Raw genomic sequence first — 17,499 nt, 5'->3', positions numbered from 1 at the left:
GTGTGTGTGTGTGTGTGTGTGTGTGTGTGTGTGTGTGTGTGTGTGCTGGTACTGGGGTTTGAACTCTGGATCACAGGCTCCTGCCAGGACTGAATTCAAACAATATTCCTTGATTAGCTAGGATTACAGGTGTGATCCACCTGTGCCTGGTTATTTTGATCTTTTGATTTATATTATCATTAAATTTATTTTATTGTTATTAGTAACTCCTTTTCAACTTTATTTCTAAGCCTACTTACATGTTAAAAGGATGTAATAGACGTTACGTATGCATACTGAGCAATACTGCCCTTGCTTCCCGACTCCATAGTAAAATCACAGAACTTTAAAGTCAGCCTGTAAACACTCAATGCCATTTTATTGCCCCAGATTAGCACTGTTGGAAATCCATCTTTGGAACATCTGGTTTATTATGAAATGAAAATCCTGAAGGAGTTAAATAAGTGAGCTAAGTTATGGTTTATTCTTTGTAATGACCCTATTCTCATCTAGATCACAGAAAAGCAGTGTCTGGCATAGCCATTTGTGTTGATGATACTTCCGCCTAGTCTGCCAGCGCTACCACATGTGACCACATTGTCTGAATCATTTTGGGGAAATCAGAACCACACTCCTTCCAGTTCAGATTCTGTACATAAGCACTGACTCCATAGGCTATTTTCTTCTAAATGGTAGACATTATCTCATCAAATTTGGATCAGTTCTGGAAAACCAAGAACTTCTGACCACTTCTTCAGTAAAACTTTTGTCATAGTTCCTCACAAAACTACTCTTCTAACACATAATCTTTACCTAAAAACCTTTCTAGGTTTTCAGTGGCACTTAGTGATACACTGAAGTTTCTCTGACTTATGTTGGTTAGCCAAAGTCAGTTAGGTTCTCCTCAATTGTTCTATCACCACTCAGTGCCTCATTACTAAAGAAACTATCTGATGGATATTATTGATTTCATCCAGTCCAAGCTGAGGATGACATTCACTGAGATTTGAATAGATCAAGTCAATCTCTCTGTTATTCTTAGTAAAATAAATATTCCCCTCCTTTGTCATACAATTGATTCAGCTTACTGTAAGTTTTAGAAAGGGCATCTCTGTGACAAGCAATATGTGAACCTCAGAAATGATTAGGCAGTACTGTTTGTTTTTCTAATTATAAACCATGGTACTTAAATGGGTAATTGATTATCTCTTTTCCTTTAGATGAAACTGCTTCATCTTTTGAATCCTTACAAATTAGCATTCCTGAAGGTTATATTAAAAGTGGTCTGTTAGTATCAAATGATTGTTTCATTGTGTAGTGACTATATAACGTAACAGTTTGAAAAAATTCCAGAAACACTACTTTTAATTTCCTTTATTGAGTATTTGTTCACAATAAAAGAGGTATAAAGTCATGTCCCCAAGTCTGAACTGCTTTTTTAAAAAGTTAAACCTTGAGTTTTCTGAATTACTCCATCTGAAGTAATTCTCTTTATACCTAAATGGTTTTATTGAAGTGTTTGAGATTAAAACATATGTGCTGTAAGAAGAATATGACAAACATTTTGAGAGTATAAAATTGTAAAAAATAGCATAATTTTACTAGTAAACCCACATTGTATTAGAAATGTGTAAGGCTCTTGGTTGTGAAATGTTTTGTTTGTCTATTTGCTGGTTTTATACTGAGCATCTAGTTTTATAACTTAACTTCCTGTGGACAGGTAAACAATGCTTATGGCATCTCCATTACGTAAATTACAAGCTCAATCTTCTCACTATGATTACAGCTCAGCAATTTTAGTTTTAAACTGTAGTGCATGGACTCACAAGGACTTTCTAGGATGGATCTGAAAGTTAATCAGAACTTTAATGTCAAATTTAAGACAAATAAAAAAACCTACAAGGTATTATGTTTCCTTCAGATTTTAATCCCATGGGAGGCTAACTCCAACATTACCCCCATGTTTCTCATTCAGAAAACAGTTAAATGTGTGTGCGGAATTAGTGAATGGTTTGCTGTTTTGCTGGTGTTACAGTTCTCTAAGTCAACACAGCTCTCCTGACATTTTCCTGAAGGGCATATTGTTGACTTAGGATTGCATCAACTTTATCATCTGGCTTTTGGATTTTTCACTGAGTGCGACCTTCCCTTGATCGTCTTCTAGATCCTGTTAGGAAAAAGACACAATACATGAGGGGGAAAGATAGTAAAACTAGAGATTAAGAAAGTGATATTCTGTACACAAGTATCTATCAAAGGATACTGCAGTTGTTATAAACTTTATCTCAATTATGTTCTTTTAATAGTATCCTTAGCTTATGGTGATAAAAATCAAGATTTTGTTTTGGCTAATAATATATAAAAAATAACTTGAAATTTGGCAATCAGGAATAAAAACACTAAATACTTCAGGAAATTTGAATGGGTTTGGATGTTTAGGGTAACACTGATCTGATCAAGATGAATTGTCTACACATATGGTTGTGTTAAATGGCAACTCCTTTGTACAGCTATTGAAAGAGAATAAAAAAAGAAATATTAAAAATCCTTGATAAATTCTTCAGTGAGAAAAAATGCCCCCCAAACTAAAATCATTGTAAAGATGGGCCCTTGAATTTCAAAGTTCTACACTTTGAATTAGCTTAAAATCAGATTTGCCTATAATGCATTAATAGGCCTTGTGACTTCTTTTTGCTATTTCTATGTAACTATCTCAAGAATTACAAACTTACAGTTCCAAAATTTTTGTTTACTCTAGGCTCCACAGAGAAAATTTTTACTCTATCAGTGTTTTGAGTTACAATAGGACAAAATAGAAAGTGTGCATAAATGTAATTATGAAGAAAATTATAGTCTGGTAAATTATATCAAAATATTATTAACCGTTATATTAACCTTTTTTTCTGTATTGTACTGCTCTAATTTATTTACAACATCAACTGTAACCTTATCTCATAAAGTTTTAAAGGTTAAGTCTTCCTTCTCTTGAAATAGGCTCATTTATGTGAAAATGTTCATGTTATCTTTAAGTGTTTATTTATTAAATAATTTGATTCTATGAATAATGCAGAATATGAGCAATTTTTCTCCTGATACTTGTCACCAAAATAGTTCATATCTTAACTGGACTAACTTTTCTCTGACAGAAAAAAATAGCTGTAAAAGCTATAATAAAAGCTTCCTTGATCTTTCTTGTAAGATAAGCCACATGCACTATTACTATAGTCAATATATTTACCTTGAACCCTTTTGTTGGCTTGTATCTTTCTCGCAGGTGTGTCTAAAATTAAAAATTTAGAATGAGCAATGCTTAGCAGTTATAGATAAAATCAGTCTGAATACCGCAATTAAGGACAAAAGTATAAGGTTTTAAATAGCTACCACTTAACTAAGATTTCCTTTTTCTTTTTTTTTAGTAGCAAATTTTACAGTCCTTATAAGGCATTTCATATAGATGAAGAACAGTGATTTGCTTGCTATAGAACACAAAAAATCTTCATTAAGTACCAAACATATGAAGTCCCATTTTTTGTGCCATTTTCGCAGAGTAAAGGACTTATGTACTTTTTGACCTTTTAATAAAAAGAATTACCTTTTGAGAAAAGAATACATAAACACAAGTATCTCCCAGAGAAAGCAACTCATCTTTGTCATTCTCCTTAGTTTTTCTTTGACTTCTCATTTTCTATATGTTAGTACTCAGAAAGAAAGTTGAAATTTTCTTTTGTGTATATTCTTATGAATTCCTTGAAATCCGATAAAGTGCAAGCAATGAATTATCTTTAGGAGTAGTTTTGGTTCTTTGTTCCCAACCTTTACTTAGTGAATAAAAGCATTATTTTCAAGAATTTATTAGGGTCCACATAGCGGATTATTGTGCAATTGAAAGAAGGGACACATATACAATCTATTTTTCAAAATTAGGCAAGTACACTTAGATTCCTATCCAAAATCTGGTAGCATATAACAAGATTTGTGACCATTTTACTATGATAATATCAAAGTAAGAAAGGTGAAAAGCGACTAATATTTTAGAAGAAAAGTGTACATGAAGTGCATAGTGAAGGTTTGCTCCCAGGGGTTCTCAGCGATTCCAACACTTTTGTTACAATCACTTTTGTTCAAGTAAGAAGAAGACAAGCCAATCACCAAAGGATTTGGCACAAATGCTTCTTCTCAAATACATGTTTTCTCAAACATGCAAAATATTTCTGCTCAATTATCTGAAAATTTTCTTTCCATTTTCATTTTGTGCCATTATTGGAGCTTGAACTCAGGACACTGGTCCCTGTTCCTTGGTTTCTTTTGTTCAAGCCTGACGCTGTATCATTTGATCACATTTCACTTTTGGCCTTTTGGTTACTAACTGGAGATGAATCTCATGGACTTTCTTGTCCAGGCTGGCTTTGAGCCACAATTTTCAGGTCTCAGCCTTCTTAGTCGCTAGGATGACAGGCGTGAACCACCCGTGCGTGGCTCCCTTTTAATTTATTTTTACTTGACTATGATTTTGGAAATTTAAAATAGGGTGTGAAGCTTTCTGTTGTTACAAATACCACTTGACATTACTTTTGATTATAATATTTGCTGTCAGAGTAAGTGTTGTCCGAAGTAGTATTATGCAGTACTGCATGTGGAATATTATTCCAAGATTTTTTTCATATGGTCATTCATTTAAGATGCAAGTAACATGGTCACTTTCATTTTTCACATGAAGGGAATATGGTTGAAGTCAGTCAAATCCCTGTTCAAGTCAGAACTCAGCTTGACACTAGATTTAAAACACGTTCCAGGTTCTCTGAAGAATTGATAAGTTATTATATGTTTATATTGGCAGATTTACAAAACCTACCCAAATGAATTTTTCTCTTCCCTTATGGCTAACATTCTCCTACAATTGCTGATAGTCTCAATATATACAGTTCTGCCCATGATAAGCATGAAACATTGTACACATTTTGTGTGTTCAGAAACTTGAGGCATCTCAGTGACGAGATACAGTGTAAGTGCTAAAGAGACATGTTCTGTGTTATCAGTCCTGATTGAGGTGATTGGGATGTGCAACCAAGTCATCAAGATGAACTTTGTGTGTTGCAATGTTCACAGCCCAAACATAACAGATTGAGTGTTCTGAGTCCTCAAATGAAGAGCATGGCTGGGGCATGTGTCAGTTGGCCTAACGCTGATGGGAAAAGCCAGTCCTTCATGACATAATCTTAAGGCCCTACAACTTTTTGTAAATCTTCGTCTCTTAGAATTGAGTTGAGGAAATAATTGTTTGTCTGAGTGTGGACTGTAGATGGCTGAATAAAGAAAGCTAGTGTGTCCAATTACCACACAAGCATGTATCTTCTTTTCTCTGAGAAGGTATGCTTTAGAGATATTTTGATAAAATGTTTGATGTGACATATTTGAAAAGAAATCCTGATGGGTGTGTGTAGAAAACCTAAAGAACCTCTGAAAGGAACAGAAATACAATCCAAGAAAGGAGTCCACTAAAACGAGAGCATCCATTTCTTGTCTTGTAGCAAGGATATCTTTTAGAACTGAATCAACTCTTGAGTACTTACTTGTGTTTAACAATGGACTTATTAGGAAAACCTTATAAAAGGAGGAGAAAATATACTCACCCACCGTTCAACCCTAAAATGAAAGAAATCAATACAACTAGGAACATCTACTAATTCATTCATTCTCTAACAAGCACTGCCATTCTACAAAGCTGCTCACTATGGCAAGGACTGAAAAGTAAAAATCAAAGAATTCAATTCAATGCGCATAATGTGTTCACCTTTTCCTTCTAATTTTTTGTAGTAGAGAATTGAGTAATTGGGGATAGATTAGTAAATCCTGTGTTAGATCTTACAGGAATGTCTAGGGTTTATTTTTATTTTAGTTATGATTTGGGTATTCTATTTTTCAGATGGATATATTTCTATTGAAAATGAAAAATTTAAAATTGTCATTTAGAATTTTTGAATTCTTTGTTTTACTCTTTTGCTTTTGAAAGTAGGGTCCATTGAATGTCCTAGATGAAGAACATTCCACACTTGAAAGATTAATTTCATGTATAAAATAATTTATATTTCACTCACATGGTTAGAAGAAATAGATAATCACAAGAATATTGTTTTTTAAAAAGCATATCTATGCACTTACAGATCCCCAACATGCCTCCATTGGTGTTACAGGAGCAGTGAATATATTTTTTGAAAATATTTTTTAAAATGTCAAATTTGGGCTTGTTTAGCAGCAATAATTTAAAAATCATTCCTTTTCCCATATACTCCAAAGATCCTCACAATTGTCCATATTAAAGCAAAAAAAATATTCAATGCTCCCTAGCTTTGTATCATAAAACTTTTTAAAGACTGTATAAATTAGGCATCAATTCTTTGTAACTAATACTTAAGCCACTTGATTTGCTAAGACAATACCTGAAATTGCTTTTGTTTTAACCTAATGAAAAAAAAAAACCTCTATGCCCAGTCTTTAAAAAGCTGAAGAACTCAACCAGCAGCACCTGTTAAATGGGTTAGTTACCCTTTTACTAACCTCCCTGGAGTAGTCTTTTAATTTCTTCATCTTCAAATAAATGACCATCACCTTCAATGAATTTGGTGACCTTGGTGACCTCTGAGAGGATATATGTTTATAGCAGAAATTGGTTTATATAATAAATAGATAAGAGAGAGATGTGATAAACTCTGCCCAATAAAGAATTGCAGATCAACATTCACTTCTTTCTCAGTCTTTAGTGCTGTTATCCAATTTTGGGGGGGAGATGGGGTATGAAACTGTCTATCAATGTCTAACCAAACAATCACTATGGATACCATTTTAAGCTCCATTTCATATGTATGTTTAGATCTCTTCCTTCTGTTGATATGGAACATGGCTCCATTTCATACGTATGTTTAGATCTCTTCCTTATGTTGATATGGAACATGAATGTTGGAAGGAATGATAGTATGTACAATATACACAAGGATATAAAGATTTGTTTTTGGTGTGGGCACAGACATTTGAAATGTAAATTCTTCCTTTGGTAGGCATACTGACCTTCTTGCAATAGTTTCTTCAAGGTTTCCTCTGTTTCTCCAACACCAGCAGAAATTCTAGTGTACTTTATTTCAGGACCTAAAGAAAAGACACTTTTTAAAAGTCTAAAACATGGGTGACCAAGCTTTCGTGAAGGGCAAGTCAGTAATGTGAAACATGGGGTCTGAATTGCACCTGCCAGTTTTGTCATTATGGAGGTGTGAAAGTAGCTATGGACATTTTACATGTGAGTGCTCTCACATCAGTGTTCCATGAACATTAATTTATAAAAATATGTGCCACAGAGCCTATTTTCTGATTACTGATGCATACATATAAAATAGAATTTCAAGTTATTTATAGGTGAAAGAATGATACAAAAACTTGGTAAAATTATTGATCAACTATTTTTTTTGTCAGTTGTGAGGTTTGAACCCAGGGCATGAGTGCTGTCCCGGTGCTTCTTTAGCTTAAGGATAGTGCTCTCCCACCTTGAGCCAAAGCTCCACTTCTGGTTTTCTGGTAATTAATTGGAGATAAGAGTCTCATGGACTTTGCTTCTTCAAACTGACTTCTAATTTCAATCCTCAGATCTCAGCATCATAAGTAGTTTGGATTATCCTCAGATCTCAGTAGCTTGGATTACAGGTGTGAGCTACCAGTGCCCGGCTTCATCAACTTTTTAGATAAACTTGAACAAAATTCTATATAGACTTGTAAGTGGACATATGGACCCTAAGTTTAATGAAGCTCATACATAAAAAATCTTTTGTGTTTTAGAATAAACAACAGTAAAGCAAAGGTAGAATATTTTACAGCATGTATGCATGTACATAATGAAAAAAACATTCTTGTACTATGTCTAAAATGTCCAATTCAAAGTACAACACAAATTACCTACTTAGCATAGTATTTTTGCCAAAAAAAGGAAAATGAAGTAACTTTACCAACTTCCACAAGGAAAGTTTAGTCAGTTTTCAGATGATCTTGCAGATATTTGAGAATTGACTATCATATAGCTTTTGTACATCTAGTGCCCTTTTGTGCACAGAATTAAGAATTACCTGTAATAATTCGTTCTTCTCGTGTCTGCTTCTCAGTGATTTCCACAGGCACTCCATCAATGATTTTTGTGTACTTTTTAATAATTGGTTCTGAAAGTAGGGGAAGAAAAATATCTTTGATTTACCCTGTATGGTATCTGTACTCACTTCTTACGATAGATATTTTAATGATGGAATACTTTCCTTACGATATCACCATCTAAAATTTGATACTGGTCATTATAGGGACATAACTAAATGAATTCCTTTGCTAGTAATAAGTCTTGCAAGGCAATGGTTAGGTTTTTAATCTTAGTTGAGGGAGAGGGAAGCTGGCAAGCCAAATCTCCATCACTGAACAAGAAGTCCTACAATAAACCTGACAGTGGCTTAGTAACAGTCTTAAACAAATGCCATTTGCCTCTTCTGAGTACACGATACTTTTTTTTTCTGTTAGCATCAACATAAACACTGTATTGCATAACACAATATACTTTCCTAGAGCTAATGGCATTTTCACTGAAACTAGGGACTTAATATATAATGTTAATGACAAGTAGACTCCTCAAAGCCAAACTATATTTCATTTCTGACTGTTAATAAGAGCCTTATTTTATTACTGACTGCTGATAATAGCTTTGAAAGTGATACCCTCATTGATATAAAATGAAAACAAAGAAAAAATTGGATGTGCAATAATTCTACACACACACTATATTAAAACAGTCCCAGCAGAAGGGATGACACTGATCTAGATGCACTGTAATGATGGATGAATAGTCACAGCGATGCTACTAGAGCAAACAGATCACTCACCTCCACGGATCACATCGGTTATAGTTTCTCCTTCTTTGATCAGTTTGAATTCGGGCTCACCTTCGATTTGGATTTTAGTCATTGCAGGTCCTGAGATGGTATAATAGGAGACATACCACTGTGTTACAATGATCCTTTCAGTTTACGAGAACAGGAAATTAATTTCAACATATGGTGTTACTCAGATATCAAAGTGTTTCAGGTTTTACAAAATCAGTTTTAAACATTTCTCATTATCTTTTGATTAGGCAATACTTATAAACACAAATGGTTCATTCTGTTAGTGTGCTATATAACTACTTCCATCTGTCTATGCGTTTAAACTGATGTACAAAGCCACCCACTCACTACTGCTTGTAGCAAATGATAACATTGGATATAATATTAATATGAAAATATTGGATGTGACAACTTTTGTGAATCACATACATACAAATTTGATGGACTAATTATTACTAGTTTAGATCCTACTTCATCAGATTAATCCTCTCTACTTCTCTGTCATTAGCAAAAATATTTCACTTGAGTTGTTATTTGAGTATATTATTTGAATCTCATAGACTTTCCTGCCCAGGCTGTCTTTGAACCATGATTCTCAGATCTTAGCTTCCTGAGTAGCTAGGATTATAGGTGAGACTCACCAGTTTAGTTAAGATTTTTTAATGTCTCAGGACTTTACAATTTTTTGTATGTGTGTATTTGGTACTGGGTTTGAACACAGGGCCTGGGTGCTATTTCTAAGCTTTTTCACTCAAGGTTGTTGCTCTACCACTTGAGCCTCACCTCCACATCTCTCTTTTTGGTGGTTAATTGGAGAGAAAAAGCTCATGGACTTTCTTGCCCATCTGGCTTTGAACATTTATCTTTAGGTCTTAGCCTCGTGATAGCTAGGATTCTAGGTGTGAGCCACCAACATCTGGCTGAGGACCTTACATTTTTATCCTAAATAAAATAAGACTGAAAATAAGAAAATGTTATACACTTACCTTTAAGATGCAGAATTTTAGGTTTTATGGGAAATTGGACTAGAGTACTTACGTTGTATATGAAAACTATGAAAAGTTAACTAATTAAAAACAGGTCTTCAAATGCAAAGATAATCAGCTGTCACATTTGACTTGCAAAATGATTTTGCTCTCAGAGAAAATCATTTTGAATGTTAGCAAATTACTACATTAGTTAATCAAGAATCTTTCACAGAGGAGTAAGAAAAACATGGTTCAGTACATTTAACTCATACTGTAATACCTTTCAATAGTTGAATGTGGTAGTAATTGCTTATCTTTAGATTTTTCTTGTCCATCCATTGTCTATATATACCAATACCCAGAATTAAATAGAATAATGGCAAATAATAGAAACAAATATACAGTTCTGTCGAAGCACAAATATTCCAGGCCATCATAGATGAGGCCAATGGCTACTGAATAGACATGACATCAGGTTTTTAAGGTGGAGAAATTTCAAAATGAAAGTATCCCTAAGAGTTTAAGGTGGAGAAATAAGAAGATATCTAGTTAATCTTAAAATTTGACTAATTACTTATTTGAAAAAGCCAGATACCTCAAAATTATGTCTGGCAGTGTAAGGTACTTAGACAGGACCCAAATTTCATCAATGAATTCATAAAGTTCCTAACAAGAGAAGGAAACTCTAGTAGCAATCTTAAGAGCTGATTGTCAAGATGAATATTTGCTTCCTTCATTATGGTAAGGAAAGTAAAAGCTATGAATCTTTGAACAAAACTCTTGTTAGTGAATTTGTAGCACGATTTTTTGCATCCATATTCCATTATGGGAGAACTCTAGATTCAACAAACTGATACTCATTATGCTCCTAACTGAAATAACAATGAGAGGGTAGACAGAACCCTATTATAAAGATTCAAAAGATGAAGGAACTCAAAGGAACATAAAGACAATTGTATTCAAAGTTACTATCTTAATTCACAGAAAGAAATGATGAAAATCAAAGATGAGTGCAAGAATCTTTTTCTTTAGATGAAATTATAGACATATCCTGTTCCTCTTTTCAAATAGTTTCTTTTTTTTATAGGACAAAAAGATAACCAAGTTTGTTCTCTGGCAAGGTACGCATCATGATACAATAACATAGAAAATAAGAAATGCTTGAAGTTTAACCCTTGGAGATAATTAAAATACATGAAATTAAGATAATGTCAAAGACATTGGGATTGGCTGAAATGAACAGTGAGAGTGGAGAGAAAAGTGGCTTTTATAGTCCAAAACATCAGGAGAAAAGTAAGTTTTTCATAGATAACAATATGATCACATATGGAATGTAAGATTCTAAGGCTTGACTCATTAACAAAGTTATTATCTCTTTGCCTGTTGATTAAGTTTAAAAATGTTGGTCCTATAATTTTATCTCTCAGTAAATTTATTTGCTTTCTTATAAATTGTCAGTGTACATTACACCAATGTTGGTTGCATTTTTAAAAGCTTCCATTGATGTACAACTTCTATGCTCTCTTAAGTAGTTGAATAATTAAAAAAAAAGGTTGCTCATTGTGAAGCAAGATTCTTATAATAGTACAAAAGAGACTTTTGGGGAGATCAGAAACAAAGGTACTGAAAAACCACAGTCACTGAAGGAACATATGGTAGAAATGTTCAAGACTTTTTTTTCTTTTTCTATTTTTTTTTTTAGTGAGTATCTGGGCACAAGTGCTAATTTGAAATCAATTGAACTTAATGAAATCAAATACAAGCAAATGTACTGAAAGTATTAGAAATGCACCATCTACATTGCTAAATAATTTGTACTACACATTCTGTAGTTTCATGAGCATGCCATTTTTAAAGAAATATTTAGCATGTTAGTTTCAAGAAGAATGCAGATTCATTCATAGACATCAGTAGATGATGTGAATTTTGACACAGTAAAGGAACCATGTATAGTAGTTATTTATTTTTTTTACCTTCAGTTTTGATAATAGGCTGAAGACTGCCTTGAATCACTTTAATTTTTGGTTCCACCACTTTGGTTATAATTTTAGTGGCTGAAATCATAGAAAGTGGAATATGAATGATGTTTATACAAAAGTAAAATGAATGATGTACTTTTTCTCTTGCCCTCAGAGGGTATTGAGTCATCAAATATGGTCATATGTTCAGGCAGTTAGCTACAGGAAATATGCGCAGTATGTAACTGATGTCTTCTGTGTTCAGGTGTTGAGCTCTGAAGTCATGACGTGGATTTGTTCCAGTGAAATAAAGTCACTAAATTAGGAATTCTATCTAGAAATCTCATTCTGAACTAATGCTCTTTACCTTCTTTTGTACTTCTTGAAAATTGGCTGTATAGTAACAGAAGACAAAGAATTAATTCCATGCAATTCATAATATCTTCAATTGCATTGTTGAACTTTTCTCAATTAAAAAGGGTATTGAAATAGAGACAAAATGTTTCATGCATTTGATAATAACAGTGATATAGAAAGGAAAAATATGAGAAGGAATTCAGAATGCTTAAAGGGAAGAGGGAAATTCAGCCAGCCAACATGAGCTCTATGCAACAAATATGATATGGTCAGAATTTAATTTTAATGTTAAAATATCTTTAATTTTTATATTTAGTGGGTTCATTATGTTTTTAATTTCATGATATGTGTTTTAAATGTATGTCATCAATCTAAGTGAGATAATAATGCATACAAAGTTTACTTAAAGTAGTCAAGAAGTTGGTTGACTTTGTTTATACAGGTTAACTTAGGCAGAAATGTGTTTTTGGAGTGAAAAATTGTCAAACTACAGACTTTTCTTTCATTCCTGTCTTTTCACACACACACACACACACACACACACACACACACCATTCAACAAAGAAGTTTATGAATACATCTTGCTCAATGTCATCCCTTCCAACATTCTCAGTCATCCCTCTCAACCCACCCCTTCCCTTAGTTTCTTAATTTTGTAAGATATACATTGAATTTTTTAATTACATTTTCTTACTTTCATCTCTTCATTTGTCTACCTCCCTGTCCTTCACCATACCGTTTCTAAGTATCAATTTCCTGTTGTTTACTCTGTTGAACGTTGATTTAGATTTTCTAAGGCATTACACTGAGTTCTCCACTGAATCTACTGTATTTCAGGTAACATATTTGGGTACATATGTGTACCACCCAAAGTATTTACTTACATATTTATCAATTAATTCTAGCTTCCACATTTGGGAGAAAGCATGCAACCTTGGTCTCTGTGGGCCTCACTTGCTTCACTTAACAGAATTTTTCCAGGTCCTTCCATTTCTTTGAAAATGGTGCAAAACCATTCTTTCTAATGGATGAGCAAAATTCCATTCTGTGTATATACCACATTTTCTTGATTCATTCATCCATTGAGGAGTGTCTGCACTGATTCCATACCTTGCCTATGGTGAATAGTGCTGCAGTGAACATGGTTGTCCTGGTGGCTTTACTGCATCCTAGGTTTTAATCTTTTGAGTAAATTCCCAGGAATGGAATAGAAGACATAAAAGATGGTAATACTGTGTAAGAAGATGCCTTAGAGCTGAATTAGTCATTAGTGACTAATGCTGATTCCTAAGAGCTAAAATGTTATCACAACTTGGTTTCTGTCAGATTTTTATCTCCTGTTCTGAGATATTTATTTTATCAACTTTTAAAACCAATGTAGGATCTGGCCCCTTATAAAGACTGTATTTAAATCTTGGTTTAATCTCAAATTAGGAGATTCTAAAACATTTCCAATCTATGTATTTAATTATTTATCCCACACATAGTTTTGTCTCAGAAGTAACTTCCCATGAGGATCAAATGAAGGAAAGATTTGTACTGTTATTATTAAAGTAGATTAATTTCTTGTACTTTAATTTTTTAGAATCATGTAAAGGAATTAAGTTTAAGATGTATAATTAATTAATTGGTAGTTTTATTTTAATATTTCTTTTCTGAGGAATTAAATCTTCTTGACAAATAGAGTTAAGGATTTACTGATGCTTGTCTCTTGCACTTCAAATACTCGATATTTGATAATATATACAAAAAGCATGCAAAATACAATTTAAGGGAGGGGATGCAGTCACAATATTTAATGCATGTCCCATGAAATTGAGGGGAAGAGTTGGTTTGGGAGGGATGGGAGAGAATGATGAAAATGGTGACATTGAAATAGATGCATTATTTTCATAAACCAATTTGTTGAATGGTAACTATTTTGTATGACTAATGATAGATAATAAAAACAAAATTGGAGAAAAAGAATTCTCAAAATATATACATATATATTAGTTGCAGGACAAGAGTCATATGCACCAAGGAAATTACAAACTTTAGAGAGAAACCAACAAATGGACATAAAAAATTAAATTTTTGGTTTATTTAGTCTCTACTGTTTGAAATGTTTAGTGGCAGTATTTTACTCTGATAGGAGTAATAGAGACATCCAACGTTGTAATTCATCTGTCAGTTTGATTAAGGGTTCTAAATAGATCAGCAAGACTCATTAAACTTAAATATATATATTTTTAAATGTGGATAATGACCTATGACTGAGACAACTTCTGTAAAGGGTAATTCAAAATTTCTAGTAATATTTTGGCTTATGATAAGCAAAATAGTGTTCTTCCATATATGGAAAGGAACAGACTACATGGAAAAATAGATGTTAAAAAACTTGTTCATATCTGTCTTTGGTGGTAAAGGATGACATAGCATGTCTGATGAATAGAGCCCATAAGGATCCTTTAACTCATGGTAAAATAGATTTTGACAAAATTATATACTTCCAGTCTGGAATTTATACCAGGCTGGATCATCACTGTTCTATTTAAATCCTTGAGACAGTATTAAGCTGGCTTGATAATGGAATTGAGAATGGTAAAGTCACAGAGCTTAAATCAATATGAGTAGCAGACATTTTGTTTTGCTCCTTTTTGGCTTTGTTCCTTCTCAATATCTAGTGTAAAATGTTAGTAATTAAATAACTGGATCTTCATAATATGAGACAGAATAACTTTCTAATAATACTTTAGCTACTGGTACATTTTGAATATTTAGTTGTAGAGCCAAAACAAAATGAAGAGAATTTCTGCTTTGAAAGCTACGATGAAAGAAAGAAAGAAGGCCCGAGGATAATGCTACAATGAAGACAACACTTTATGAGTGATATTTATGAGAATTAAATGCTCTTCTGTTGTTAAGCAGTACAGGTTGAGCTTTGATAATCTGGTATTATCTGGGATAAAAGAACTCTGGAATCTAGAAGATTGTGTGTTTGTTAGTCCAGTTTTGTAAAGGAAGAGGTTTTGTACTGCTACCTCATAAACATTATTCATCTTTGCCACACCTTCTCATAGCTCAGGACTTGAGAAAAGAAAGAAAGGTTTTGTTATTTATCAGTGCTGTTATTATATTCACACATTCAAACTTTTAGGTAACTATTGTGCCATTTTACCATCTCTTCCCATTATATGTCTTTTATACATTTTCTCTCAGCCACACAGGCGTTCTATCCATGCCATACCCTCTCGCTTTAGTTTTCTTATGAGTAGGAAAGTGGTTCAAAAGAATATAAGGATATGGGCAAGGCTGGAAAGCTTCTCCTACACTTCAATCTCTGTTTCCAAAGGAAGGAGATACCCTGGTGTGTGGAATTCTAAATACCAGATTATCAAGTCTTTGCAAATGCAAAGAAAATGATTGTTTTACATCTTGCCACTTATTTGTAGACAATATTTATCAGATACTTACTATAGACAGTCATGGGGATTTCTTTGAAGGTGCTACCACGAACATACTGGAAATAAACATTTATGTTTAGTTACATAAAATTCAGTAAATGAAACCATGTTGTCTCCTTAACTCTTACTAAAATAAAAATAACTAGGCTACTATTATTACATTTGATAGAATAGAAATGAAGCCTTCAAATAAATCGTTTCCTAATTTCTGACTATCAGGGCAGATGCTGAGACACTATTGGATTTGTTACTCAGCATTGTAAAATGATAGAATAATACTTAATCCAAATTTAAATATATCTATCGAATTCTTTATTTTTCCATCATATTTAGTATCAAAAGTAATTGATGGTTAAATCTTGACAATATAAAGAGTTTAGTTGCTTATATATCTCTTTTCTTTCCAACAACATCGTCAGCTTTTTTCTTAAAGACTATATTCAATTCTACTTAATATTTTTCTATCACACTTAAGATGCTAGTTGTCCCAATTAGCTTTAAGTAGGGATTTGTTGATTAAAACTGTGAAGAGTCTTCTTTCTTTCTTTCTTTCTTTCTTTCTTTCTTTCTTTCTTTCTTTCTTTCTTTCTTTCTTTCTTTCTTTCTTTTCTTTCTTTTCTTTCTTTCTTTCTTTCTTTCTTTCTTTCTTTCTTTCTTTCTTTCTTTCTTTCTTTCTTTCTTTCCTTCTTTCTTTCCTTCTTTCTTGCTTTCTTTCTTGCCTTCCTTCCTCCCTTCCTTCCTCCCTTCCTTCCTCCTTTCCTCCCTCCCTCCCTCCCTCCCTCTCTTTCTTTCTTGCTTTCTTGTTTTCCTTCTTTCTTGCTTTCTTTCCTTCTTTCTTGCTTTCTTTCTTGCTTTCTTTCTTTTTTTGTCGATTGTGGGGCTTGAACTCTGGGCCTAGGTGCTATCTCTATCAGCTCTTCAGCTCAAGGTTAGCACTCTACCACTTGAGCCATAGCTCTACTTCCTGCTTTTTCTGCTTATGTGTGCTGAGGAATTGAACCCAGGGCCTCATGCATGCAAGACAAGCACTCTACCACTGAGCCACCTTCCCAGCCCCGAGAGTTATTTCCTTACTGGATGTTCAGTAGTACTTAAGCAATAAAGATCAGAGCCCAATGTATATTTACACATTAATGTCTATTTTTAGTCTCATGTTAAAACTATGATATCTGTTTAATGTATGAAAATAAACCAAATATCATTCTGTACCTTAATTTGGATGTATTTGATCAGTTTGTTAAGTATTTCCAGCAGCCGATCATTTCCAACAGGTATGTCTATTGAAGGAATATTAAGTGAATATTGGTAAGAAAATGTGAAATAAAAACCTAGGTTTATATTATATAAAAAAGTCTTATTCCATTAATGGATTCAAGAATTACCAACCTGCTGGATAGAGAAGTTTATCCACAACATGAATTACACCATTCGTGGTCATAATGTCAGATTCTTTGGACTTTAATTCATTTACCAGAAGTGTTTCATTTCCCTAGCCAAATATAAGATGTCAGGAAGAAATTTAATAAAGAATGGACATTAGGATAATTTAATGATATTTAAACATTACTATAAATTCATTCTAGACAGCTTACCCCTTTCAGATAGATTTTGCTTCCTTGTGTGGTCTTTAGAATGTTAGTGACACCAGGTTCAAATCCTTTTCCAATGTAAACACCTGGTGTCAGATGATAAAGGATGATGTTTTGGAGAGCATTTTTGTCCCCTAGGAGAAAAAAATGTTCATATTTATTTACTATTATATCATTGTTTTCTGACATGTGATACTATAAGTACAAAGGAACTCAAAAATTTGGGCTTTATTTTATTTTCCCAACACTGCATTTTTTTATAATGTCATTATTTTCTCAAGTTGATATCAATGCTGCATTAA

The 17,499-nt window shown here is 33.2% G+C and overlaps 1 protein-coding gene across 4 annotated transcripts in view; it reads right to left on the bottom strand.

Annotated features, from left to right (window-relative positions):
* Positions 1-1,338: 1,338 nt before the first annotated feature.
* The window catches only part of Postn (periostin), a 32,374-nt gene continuing 16,213 nt past the window's right edge, over positions 1,339-17,499 (bottom strand). Inside the window, exons 13-23 of one of the 4 annotated variants that reach the window (XM_070002924.1) lie at positions 17,201-17,331; positions 16,995-17,097; positions 16,818-16,885; positions 15,619-15,664; positions 11,821-11,901; positions 8,880-8,969; positions 8,085-8,174; positions 7,042-7,119; positions 6,535-6,615; positions 3,218-3,259; positions 1,339-2,146 (exon numbers count right to left, since the gene is read on the bottom strand). In XM_070002924.1, the coding sequence (XP_069859025.1) occupies positions 2,109-2,146; positions 3,218-3,259; positions 6,535-6,615; positions 7,042-7,119; positions 8,085-8,174; positions 8,880-8,969; positions 11,821-11,901; positions 15,619-15,664; positions 16,818-16,885; positions 16,995-17,097; positions 17,201-17,331 (848 nt within the window). In that variant the 3' untranslated portion in view covers positions 1,339-2,108. The remainder of the gene's footprint in view (positions 2,147-3,217; positions 3,260-6,534; positions 6,616-7,041; positions 7,120-8,084; positions 8,175-8,879; positions 8,970-11,820; positions 11,902-15,618; positions 15,665-16,817; positions 16,886-16,994; positions 17,098-17,200; positions 17,332-17,499) is intronic. The other 3 variants (XM_070002925.1, XM_070002927.1, XM_070002928.1) reach the window with 3 other exon arrangements.

This window comes from Dipodomys merriami, unplaced genomic scaffold (assembly GCF_024711535.1).
Source record: "Dipodomys merriami isolate MVZ:Mamm:240054 unplaced genomic scaffold, mDipMer1.0.p SCAF_6, whole genome shotgun sequence".
In the NCBI taxonomy this organism is placed as follows: Eukaryota; Metazoa; Chordata; class Mammalia; order Rodentia; family Heteromyidae; genus Dipodomys; species Dipodomys merriami.
The sequence above is the reverse complement of the archived record's forward strand: the minus strand, read 5'-3'. Positions and strand labels throughout refer to the sequence as shown.